Source organism: Ptychodera flava, unplaced genomic scaffold (assembly GCF_041260155.1).
Source record: "Ptychodera flava strain L36383 unplaced genomic scaffold, AS_Pfla_20210202 Scaffold_28__1_contigs__length_4768798_pilon, whole genome shotgun sequence".
NCBI classification, from domain to species: domain Eukaryota; kingdom Metazoa; phylum Hemichordata; class Enteropneusta; family Ptychoderidae; genus Ptychodera; species Ptychodera flava.
In genome coordinates, this window is record NW_027248350.1 from 3,390,774 (window position 1) to 3,403,273 (window position 12,500).

At 35.3% G+C, this 12,500-nt stretch overlaps 2 protein-coding genes across 2 annotated transcripts in view; both read right to left on the reverse strand.

Annotated features, from left to right (window-relative positions):
- Positions 1–6,444, reverse strand: part of LOC139126967 (SID1 transmembrane family member 1-like) — a 24,962-nt gene extending 18,518 nt beyond the window's left edge. The window contains exons 1-2 of the mRNA XM_070692885.1: positions 6,352–6,444; positions 1,561–1,634 (exon numbers count right to left, since the gene is read on the reverse strand). Of these exons, the coding sequence (XP_070548986.1) occupies positions 1,561–1,634; positions 6,352–6,444 (167 nt within the window). The remainder of the gene's footprint in view (positions 1–1,560; positions 1,635–6,351) is intronic.
- Positions 6,445–7,479: 1,035 nt separating this feature from the next.
- LOC139127080 (SID1 transmembrane family member 1-like) overlaps positions 7,480–12,500 on the reverse strand; it is a 12,927-nt gene continuing 7,906 nt past the window's right edge. The window contains exons 5-7 of the mRNA XM_070693001.1: positions 12,242–12,374; positions 11,640–11,711; positions 7,480–7,699 (exon numbers count right to left, since the gene is read on the reverse strand). Of these exons, the coding sequence (XP_070549102.1) occupies positions 7,605–7,699; positions 11,640–11,711; positions 12,242–12,374 (300 nt within the window). The 3' untranslated portion in view covers positions 7,480–7,604. The remainder of the gene's footprint in view (positions 7,700–11,639; positions 11,712–12,241; positions 12,375–12,500) is intronic.

Here is a 12,500-nt window from a genome sequence, read left to right on the forward strand (position 1 = left end):
GTCTACTGCCAAATTTGTGCAGTAACTCCAAGTGTCAGTGGCCATAGTGTTCTTTGAAGCTTCAGCACTTCGTTACAGAGGAAGATATTCAATTCAAATGAATATATTGTAGATTTTGTGTAGATTTTAATTTTAAACTTCTTGCAAAAGGGGACAATTGTCAGTTTTTACTTTTTCGCTAATTTTCATCTTAGTTGTTTAAAACTTGTGCAATTTCAAAGCTTTCTGCCGATGCAACTCGTGATCTCTGATGGCAGAATGAAATATATTTAACAATCTGCTACTCTGATAATTGATTGTTCGACATATTTCAAAAATGAACAATTGCTTTCACAAATTTTGTTGTGTACTGAGAGCGTTGTGGCAGCACTGAGACATACCATGATTTGCAAATAAATTTAGCATAACATCTTGCAAATGAATTTAGCATAACATCGTGCAAATTTCAACCAAAAATGAAACATAGATTTCTCGGATAGTATCGAAGACTGAATAAACAAACATACGAACTTAAGGTAGTATACGCCTCGGGAGTGAAAGATTTAAACCTGCGCTCAAACTTTGTTCAAGGAATATTTCAACCATTTTCTTTAAAAATCAAGAATAAAAGTTGCGAGTCACCATGTAAATTTTGGTTCTAGAGGGACGAAGTACCGATTTTACAAGATATCGATTTAAAGATATTTGAAATTAAAATGGCGCGCTGTGTTAACCCTAGGAAAAGCAATCAAATGTTTGATTTTCGAAAAACTGAGACGGCGAGAAGTGTTTTTACACAAGGGCACTTGCTTTTAAGTACGCCTCAATAAGTTGGATATCAGAGAAGAATTGCATAAGTTTGTTTTTTTCCGAGTATCTGTCATGAAGCGCATTCAAACCCCAACTGATCATGGATGCAGTATGTCAATCAAGTGCAATCGCACTAAATTTGCAGAAATGAAGTGAAATTCCCAAAGCAGTCGGCCTATCTCATCAAACATAGTCTGAGCTACCTTGATGATGACAGAACTTCTCGACTGTCCTCCATCAACTACCTTTTGCCTGTCACAACCTACAGGAAATTGACCTGAACAACAGCATTACGACTTCAGTTTTCATATCTAAGCTATAATTTCTTAGGTAACCCTGCTGTTTCATTACCCCTTCAATTGTCAGCAGGATAGCTTGTTACAAGACCTGCCTAATTATACTAAATCCCCATACGTTAGGCGCTCGATGTCTTGGATGATCTTATGGGTCTTTTAATAGTCATCTTTAAACCCTTCATTTTAAGAAGTGATAAAGTACTTATACTTGTATTTAAATCCCTTTGAGATATAGAGTGGTTCGTTATTTGAAGATATATAAATTATATAATTGCCACATGAATATGTCGAGATATCGGCCAAATCTCGTATTCTAATAAGTAATATTGTTGCTATAATGTGTGAGACACATATATAATTCGTTCGAACCCATAATGTACGGCACCTATTCACCTAGTGAAGACATCGCAGTCAAAACTGCTCGGCCAAATCCCAACCCTTAGCGTCGCCAAGATTCCGTAGCTTCTGAACTCACCTCAGCTGACCAAATGAATTCGCACACATAAAGTTGTAGTAACATTTGTCTTCATTACCAGTATTGTTGTGCATCTAATTAGAACATTGAAATATCAAAAGAAATACGGTTATGAACATAATTTTAATTAAAGTTGAAAATAACTTCACGTGCATGGTCAAAGCACATGCAAACACTTGCAAAGGGTACGGGAGTGATAATCCAAAACCCTCTGATGCTGTTAGGTGTTGAAGTGCGTAGCTGAGGTCAAAGATAATTAAGGTCACGTGACACTTGTCCAAAAACTTTCCTCACATAGGTATTCATGTTTACCAATAATCGGACCTCTACTCTATTGTTAGCTAGGAATTAGATATGCACATAATTAATGAGGTTCAGGATGTGACGCCACAAGGTCCCTATCATACTGAATATGAAATATGGTCAGAGGTTAGCTAAACAGGTACAGGACATGTCAAAGGTCATTGAAATATGAAAAAAAATACTCTAAAAATTTTGTCTTTAAGATTGGCATGGCCTGTGACCTTGAAATTCGCATGAAGGAACCTTGCCCTATGGTCTACAGTAAATACTGTTAAATGAATTTTGACTGATTTATTTTTTATACAAATGAGATTGATTTCGATGATTTAATCAAAGCATGCCCCTTGGTCATGTGACCAGTCCGTATTGTAACAAATGAAAAAATACATGTATGGTTTTCGAGTTTTACCTATGTGCAAAATGCAAGTCATTTGCTGCTACGGTCTTCTAAATGGGAAGCTTTGTTACACGAAAGTATGTCAAAGGTCATCCAAGGTCATCACAAAATTTTCAAAAAGTAGTTGGTCTCGTACTGACTCATATAAACCAGGAACCAAACCGGAAGCCCAAGCATAAACAATTAGTTATGGAAAAACATGAAATAAATTACTTACAACCTTCTTCTCAAAAAAGACAGTCAATGACCTTGACATTTTGAAATTGCGTTTCGGTGATGTTACATAAAAAAAATTACAGCTTTTTAATAAGTCAAATTTTATGCAAATTATGGTGAAGACAAGATTTCAATCAAAGATGGCAGCCAGGTCACATGACCTACTGAATTGAAAGGGTCATGTGCACAAGTACTGATCAGTCCCGGTTATGTCTTCTATCTGGAACACGATTGGAACTAATTTGGGAAAATTGGATGAGAGTAATTATTAGGAAAATGTAACGAAATCGAAATTTTTACAGCTGAAATTTTACAAAATGATAGAATAGTGTAAAATTTGAAATACTGTTCTCATCGGACAAAACAACGAAAACACAACGATTATTGCATACCTCTTTCATCGGATTCATTTTTATGAAAATAAGTTTATTTTTGTGTAAATGTACTGAAGAAACGAGACAAAATGCTTAAAATTTCTCTAATTGACTAATTTTGAGTCAGGGAACTTTCGAAATGCCCCTGACTTATTCATGAATTTAAGGCTTCATAAACATTAAATTGAGCCAGGGAACATTTTAAATGAACCTGACTGACTTATCTGTAAATCAATCGAAAAGCTTCATATATTGGTCGCGGAAAAAAATGACAAACTGACATTATTAACAGTGTTTCAGTAATGAAGAAACTATAGACAAACTCTCATATTTTCATTCAAATGTGAATATTGTTCATATGTTTTGAACAATATTGTATTAGATGCTATCAAGCACTGAATCTTACTCATAAGATTTCAACAGCATTGTAAATTGTGTATAAAATTTTAAAGATGGTAAACAAATATGGTGTAAAATTAGAGAAATTTCTAAAATTCTTGAGAAATTCTGCCAATCCAATTATCCCAATTTAGTTCCAATCGTGTTCTGGAGGATAGTACGATTGACCAATCAGCGAACCTCAGTCGCCAACGTCATGAATAATTAACCATGTAAACCTCGGCCTGTAGATTGCAACGAGTTCGGAACTTTTCGGTTAGATTTCACCCTTTATTTTTAGCACACAGTAGTTTTTAGATGTAGACATTACAGTGATATTTTAACCGACACAAGTGGTTAGTACAACGAAAATTATTTGTTTGGATGTTTTTTTCTGGCCAGATGTCGCTCCTAGAAATCAGGATTTGACCCTTGTAAATATACAGCAAGCTATTTGTCACCAAATATCGCTTATTTTTGGTCAGATGTCAATTTAACCTTGCCATGTAGTATGGACAATGTTTCAAGCTTTGCAACGATGGATCAACTGATCTTTTCGGTCATCGGATTTTTTTAACCACCATGCATTTCCCGGTACGATTGACACTTAGCTCACGAAAACACGCGCCAGATCAATCGCTGAGAAGTTAACCAAAAGCTGGAAAAGATAATGAAAAAGTCCGATAAGTCGAACATGATCAAGGGGAAATAAACTCAGAAAACTATTCCTGAAGAAATCCTTGCGATTTTTAACACCGGAGATTGTCGCAAATCAACTCTGGCTGAGACACCCCCGGATAGCCAACAGTTTCACTCGATCTGTCAGGTCGGATCGCCATCTCAGCATAACATTTCGAAGCGAACCCACGTAACCTTTAATCCTCATTACATATACAGTAGGTGATTGGTTCTTGTCTTAACCTTCATAACATATACGATACGCCATGAGCTCTTTCCAACTTTTCTCGATATGGACATAACCCTGACTGCTCATGGTTTACACTCCCGCCATCCTTAATTGTATATTTCAATGCAAAGTCACTTCAAATGAAGAACGCCCTCTATACATAAAATGACCGACGGATCTTTTTTCAGGCAATTTTCTTTCATGAATTTTGTCGATTCGGACGTTTTTTACCCAAAAATTAAATTTTTGGTGCCCTGGAGGTAAGTTACCACACAAAATGTTTTAGACTTGTATCAGCACGTTTATAGGCAGTGTGGACTCAAAATATATAAAACGAGATTTCGATGACCTTTGATCTCAAATATGTATATTTTCCCATAATTCAGTAACAAAAAGTGCTACATCATTTATATTCGGTATAATTGTTGAGCTTATGGCACCACATTATGTACCTCATTAATTGTGCGCATTTCTTATTCTGGGCTAGCCAATACAGCCAGCGGTAAGAGTTTTGGTACATAGGGATAATTATGGTGACAACACGTTGTTAAAAATGTCATGTGACCCAGATGATCTTTGACCTCGATTTCAAAAACACGCCTATACGTCAATAAACACAAATGATACTGCCTCTATCTTTGATGAGATGAACCAACTAAAGGCACCACATCATGTACCTCACTAAATATGCACATATCTAAATCTTGGCAAGAGGTCTAAATTTTGGCGTACATAAATAAATTTAGGAACTTTTTTTGTCAGATTGATTTTGATTTCACAATTATGCCCATACATCAATGACCACCAAAAGTGCTACATCCTTTAAATTTGATTGGATGAAGCACGTAACAGTATTAGGGAGCAATTGATTATCATTCTGGTACCTTTGCCAGTGGTTACCGTGCTTGGGGCCCATTAAGCTGCTTGCAGTTTTAGTACTGTTTTTAATTTTCCCACCAAAACTAAACGCTAAATTCCACCAACTTTTTAATAATCGACCAAATTGTACTTCTAAATTTCATATAGCTGTTGACCTTTGCCCTTACATCATAATATACCTCGTCAAGTATGCACATATCTATTTCTGGGCTTGCCAATGGGGTTAGATGTCTATGGTATACAGGCATACGTGTGGGAACACATTTTTTGACAAAGAAATCAAATGATCAGCTACTTCCTGTACCTCGTTAATTATGCACAAACAGTAGAACTAGAGGTCAGGTTTTTGGTATAAAGGGATAACTATGGCAACAAATTCCTGTGCCTCATTAATGATCCACATATATAATTCTTGGCTTGCCAAAAGAGCTAAATGCCTGATTTTCGGAATGCAAGGATATGTATCTGAAGAAAGTTTTTTGGCAAAAGAGCGTTTGACCTGTCACTTCCATATCTAAATCTGAGCAAGCAAATAGACCTAGAGGTCTGGTTTTTGGTATATAGCATAACGTATGGGAAAAATGCTTGACAAAATGTCACATAGCTGCCCACTTTCTGTACCTCTTTATTCTGCGCATATATAATTCTCGATTAACCAATAGCTCTAGCGTTCTGATTTTGGTACACAGGTATAACTAAGGAAGAAGGTTTTTGAAATGATGTGACGTGTGACGTCGATAACCTTTGACCTCGAATATGCATATATGCCTAAAAATCAGTCCCTACGTGTTCACACACTTGATATTCGGTATAACAGGGGGGACCTTAGGGCGCCACATCTTGTACGTCTTTAATTATGTGCAGAGCTAATTGCGGACTAGCAAATAGAGCTGGAGGTATCATTTTTGCTATATACGGATGAATATAATAAAAAAGACTTTCTTTGCCTAAATACCAAGTGACCCTGATGACCGTGAGCTTGATTTCACGAATATGCCTATAAATCAATAAATCAATGCTACATCCTTTATATTTGATGGAATGAAGCATTTAAAATCATAATTAGGTTATGAAGTATCATTCTGGTACGCTTTGCCAGTGTTTGCAAGTGCTTGGGCCCTGGAAGCTGCTTGCAGTTTTAATTATGAAATATTTCTGCCATTATATTATTTATTTTGGACTTTTCGATGGCGACAGTTTTTTATCACAATTTTTGGGAAAATCTGCAAAAAATGACTTGGCTGTATTTTATAAAGGTGACAAATATTGACTTTGCACTTAAAGGGATAACAACATTCATGATCCACTTACAAAGGTAAAAAGAACCTGTTACTTACGACCTGATAGGAGAAGACGAGTTGCATCACAGGCAATGCGTAGAACACAGCAATTGGTATGATGTTCCATGAATACAAAATGTAGTCCTTCATTGCGGAAACACGTAGATGCAGTTTGAAAAATAAAATATAATGAAGTAATGGGCAAACTTCCATATTATTCGCAGAAATGTTGCACGTCTCAAAGATCATGAATTACAGATTCTGCTAAACGGAAACTGCACTGATACAAACAATTTTAGTCATAGTGCTATGTCATCTTGAAGATAACCACATATTTATATACAGTACAGTGAAAAATGTTATCATTTGTCATAAAATGTCACATTTTACAGACGTTATTGCAAATAATGTCACCATGAATAAAATTGAACAGATGCCATACCTTTGCCTTGTCATCGCTATTATCATTATTGTCACCATCACCTGAATACAATATAGATGACACCGTTCGGTATAGAATTTACGTCGAAAAAGTTAAGAATAACAGTAAACATTTCGTTGTTAAATTCTTAATTAAACCACTGTCGATGTCAGCAGATATTGTGTCTTCTATGAGAAAAAAAACTCTTCAGAGTTTTTAGTTCATTATTTGCAATTATTTTACAATCAGAGCTCTTGATCAATCTAGCCATGGGATATACCGAAATCAGTACATGTGGATTTGATAGCTTGTGCCGATACAAAATACTTTGCCGACTTTGTTTTCGTGCAAACGGAAATTTGTGCTTGACTCAACATGTAAAAAAACTGGTGTGTTATACCTCATGGAAATTTAAAAGTATATATATGAAATAAATACCGCGCTTTCTAAAAGCCTTTTACATATCACCTGTCAAAAATATTTCACAATCACGTACAACCTAGAGGAGAGTGATCATTGATTGCTCAAATTTACTTCAAGAGTGTGTAGTGTTGCACTTACCTTCGGTGTCTTCCCTTAGGCTGAATAGGTAACGTTAGAGCAACAATATAAATAAAATTATGATTAGAAAATAATTTCGCGTTTAACTTACAAAGACTTATAAAAGTGATATCTATCAATTAACTTAATTCAAGTCGTCGTTTTGCATTTGTCCCAACACTGATTGACGTAAGAGCCTTACTGCTTTAGTTATTTCTGTCCCATGCCAACTTATGCGAATTGCAAGAGTGCTATCGAAAATCATCGAAATCGATACGAGTCAGCTGTTGCTCCATAAAAAGGTAGACCCTTAAACTGAAAGAAATGTAGATTGTTCAAAAAAAAATTTTTACCGGCACTGTACGCAAGCATAGACCAGGAAGGCGATATAAAAACATAAGAAAACAGACGTCATTACCATGGTGCCAGTCCAATACACGCTACCTGCAAAACAAAGTACTTTTTCAATTATAGATAAATACTTTAAATTTGATGTAGACAGAGGAGACACCTAAGCAAATCATTTTCTGCCCTCTGAGGTTATGTAAGACAGTTGTTTCAAGTACAAGGTCTCAGAGCAAAAGATATGCACAAAATAATAATATTTACTGGACACAAATTACAGGGGGGTGTGGGCCGGTGTTTTTTGGGGGTGGGTCGCCATTTTTCGCGCAAGCATTTTTGAAGGGTCATAAAATTTTGTGCAAGCCTATGGGGGAGGGTCACCTTTTTTCATGCATAAAAGCTGAAATTGCATGTGCACGTTATGGAATACTGAAAAAAGAAAAAATACCTCCTGGCACTTTCATTTTCTGCCATTACCATTTTCGGCGCGCCCTTCGGGCGCAAATTTCAGGTATAATAAACAATGTATTGATGATCCAAGCAGCCACATTGATTTAAGTTGTCATGATTTCTACTTATTCAACACTATTGTGCATAACTGTCCCCTATAATGACTCTTTCAATAACAATTTGGGAGATTACTTATTTGACATCATTCTCCCATTGACAATACATTGGGTATAGGTCGGTGTCAAACGTTCATGTTGATGTATGTACATTTTTTAATTTTTTGAGGACATTGACAGAATACAAACTGTTCAGAATAGTGCATAGTGTCATCAATAACAACTGGAAGCTTCAGGTCGAACAACTTTTGAATAACAATTTAGGATCAGATTAACTATGAGTTATTTGTAGTTTCCTCATAGCCTACAATGTATAGTGAATCAACATTTTGGTGAAATTCCAAAATCAAATTTCTTGCACAACCATGGACTTGAAACCACTCTAGTCTAATCATGAATATTAATACTAATAATTAGGTGTACATAAATGTACAGGTTTACCAAGTTTTGTATTGGAAAAAAATTATTCATAGTTTCATCATAGACTGCCATGTATAGTGAATGGACATTTCAGTGAAATTCCAAAATCAAATTTCTTGCACACCCATTGACTTGAAACTACTCTAGTCTAATCATGAACATTAATACCAATAATCAAGTGTACATAAATGCACAGATTTTCCTATTTTTGTATTGGAAAAAAAATATTCATAGTTTCATCATAGACTGCCATGTATAGTGAATGGACATTTCAGTGAAATTCCAAAATCAAATTTCTTGCACACCCATTGACTTGAAACTACTCGTCTAATCATGAACATTAATACCAATAATCAAGTGTACATAAATGCACAGATTTTCCTATTTTTGTATTGGAAAAAAATTATTCATAGTTTCATCATAGACTGCCATGTATAGTAAATCGACATTTAAGTGATATGCCAAAATCAAATTTCTTGCACAACCATTGACTTGAAACCACTCTAGTCTAATCATGAACATTAGTACCAATAATTGAGTGTACATAAATGCACAGATTTACCTATTTTTGTATTGGAAAAAAATTATTCATAGGGTTTCACATTAGACTGCCATGTATAGTGAATCAACATTTCGGTGAAATTCCAAAATCAAATTTCTTGCACACACATGGACTTGTAATCACTCTAGTCTAATCAAGAACATAAATATCAATAATCAAGCATACATAAATACACAGATTTGCCAAGTTTTGTATTTAAAAAAAATTATTCATAGTTTCTTCATAGACTACAATGTATAATGGATCCACATTTCATGCGAAATTCCAAAAACAAAGTTATTGTACACAGATGCACGTGTTACCACCCTCTTCTAATCAAGCACAATTATGTCAGTTATTCAGGGTCATATATACACAAGTAGTGCATATTTTTAATTCTGAAAATTTTTTTTTACAGTTTTGTCATAGACTCCATGTATAGTGGATCAACATTTTATGCGAAATTCCAAAAACAAAGTTATCGTACACAGATGCACATTTTACCACCCTCTTCTAATCAAGCACAATTATGCCAATTATTCACGGTCCATATATGCACAAATAGTGCAAATTTTTAATTCTGAAAATTTTTTGATAGTTTTGTCATAGACTCCCATGTATAGTTTTGTCATAGACTCCCATGTATAGTGGATCAACATTTTGACAGAAATTCCAAAATCAAATATCTTGTTCACATGTGCACTTATAAACAACCCATGCTGATTAAGTATATCTATATCAGTTATTAAACATCTGTATATGAACAGATATAGCTAGTTTTATACTGGAAAATACTCGTTCGTTGTTTTCTTATAGTCGACTACATAGTGAATCAACATTTTCGATAAAATCTAAAAATTACATTTTTTGTACAGGCATGCACTTTTTACCGCCACTTCAAGCAAAGTACATTTGCATGAATAACACACATATAATTTGATATTTTTTGGACAACGCGTTATATCGGCCACATTTTGCCTTCCTTTCGGGAGGGCGACTTAAAAAAGTATAGCAAGTCAGAAGGGAGTCTTTAACACCTTGCGGGTTTTTTTTGGGGGGGGGGGTATTGAGTAACAGGGGAGGGTCACTTATTTTCATGCACGGATAAGGGGGAGGGTCACTAATTTTTGTGCATGAACTTTTGAAGGGTCACTATTTTTTACGCAGCGGTTTTTTCGAAAACACCGGCCCACCCCCCCCTGTAATTTATGTCCAGTCCCTAATAATAATATTTACTGGCGTAATATTTTTAACTGCTGTCTTTGCTAGTTTAAATGAAAGAGTGATGCACATAACCAAAATTTAATTAAAACTTGAATGCGGCATGTTTCGCCTTGTACATAAATCAGGGCACTTATCAATACCATGGGACTTTCGATTATTCTCTCTTTATCATGACATAAAATATGTGTCAAAATAGATTATTGATTTAAGGTTATTGACTGGCATGTGTGTTCAGTAATGTACGCACGGAAAAATGCCACTGGTCGTCGACTTGAAGGTGTGAATAAGCAGCAAAAGTGAGTAATTGACGGCAGTCTGCACAGAGCGAACAATGAAAAATTAATGAATGAAACGTGGCACGAACAAAGGATGACTGAGGCTGTGTGCCGTGTGCAGAGAAGAAGCAGATAGGCTGATAGAGACTCACGAGACATTCTACGTCTGATAGCGTCTGGACACTGGAATGAGCAGTGTGGCGAGTGTACAGAACAAATCTGTGTCAAAAACACAGATTACAATTTAAGGTTCCAAGACAAGAAATTGACCTTTTTACTCTAACAATTCTCTGGTGATTTATAAGTTCAGAATCCCCGTAAATTATACATTTTTGGAAAGCCTAGATACATGTAACATTTTGGCTATCATAGTGTTACCATTGCTAACCTTACTTTCACGTGACAGGTAATTTGCATAACCTTTCAAAAATTGGTTTTCCCTATGTTTTGTTTCAACGCTTTGAGATATGTGGCTGAAATTTATACAAGTGCAATCTGTTTTAAGGATCTTCCAAAGTGTTCTCAGAATTTTTTAAGCCTTCTGAAACAATTTTTATGCAGAAAAACTTCTAAAGCGGTGAGTTTAACCCTAGGTGATTTCATGCAATTGTGTTCCAAAAACACTAAGCAAGATAGAAAAAATCTGAGACACTCTTTGGACGAGCGTTGTAGCAGCTTGCATTCCAGCAAGTTTGAGTCACATATTTTGAGGTATTGTGACACTGTGGTTACTAAAATGTTTCCCTACGTATAGGCTTTCAGAAAATGTATAATTTACGGCTTTCTGTGCTCACTAATCATCAGAGAATTGTTGGATCAGTTTCTTGTCTTGGAACCTTAATTGTAACTTCAGAGTTAAAAGGCCCAAGTTTATCAGGTTTATATTTACAGTTAAACGTTAATATTATAAAAATTGTGCTTGTCACCATTTATTTAATGTCAGATATGCTGCCTATAGAGTGCCATTACATTAGGTGACGGAGAGGTAATTATAAATATGTTAACTTACTCACATGGTTTTGTGGGTATAATTTCTAGTGTCATATTTTTCAATCTGGCCTCGTCATCTGAAGACGTTGAACTCGCTATGCAAAACAGAAAACATGCATGAGTGACAATGTTAATTTTAGCGGCTACAATTTAGATGAGAAAGGGCGGAAAATGAAGAGCTTATAATATATGAACCGTTAATGCATATCGAACATCAGAATTCTCAATTAGAGGTTATTCTTTATTCTATGCTTTCTCAATATATTGAGGTTGCACATTGACAGCTTGGTGTTTATTTCAGCTTGGAAAAGGCTCACGAAACTACAAAAATTGCGGGTATACATAATATTGTAACTTGAGTGCGTCTTAAAGTTTTATTTTCAGTTGCCTTCAATTTGTCAAAAATAGAATTTACGCCATTAGATGCTACTGATGAGGACTCAAGTGGTATAAAAAAGTATAATAGATATTTACACTGTTCTCAATGTTCTTTAGCAAATAGTTAATAGCTTTGCAATAGAGAGCAAATTTGTGATAGTTTCCGGTCGCAAAATCAACACTTTTCGTATAATACATGAATTAGGGATAACATTTCGACGATTTACTTATAATTGATTTACATTACCGGGTTGATAGTTTCCATCGGTGGCTTTGCTGTCATTAACAGAAGACTTACTTTGTTGTTTGTCGTTGCAAATAGAGTCATCGGGATGGGCCAACAAAACAACAAAAAACTTTCGCGATTGAAATTCCTTGGCCTGGAAGAAAATGGCCGTATGTGAACATTCCGATGACAAAACATATTCAGCATTGATTTTTTATTCATCATTCTTCAGGGTACATTTCCTACAAATAAGCCAGTACTGCCTGGTTCATATACTGTT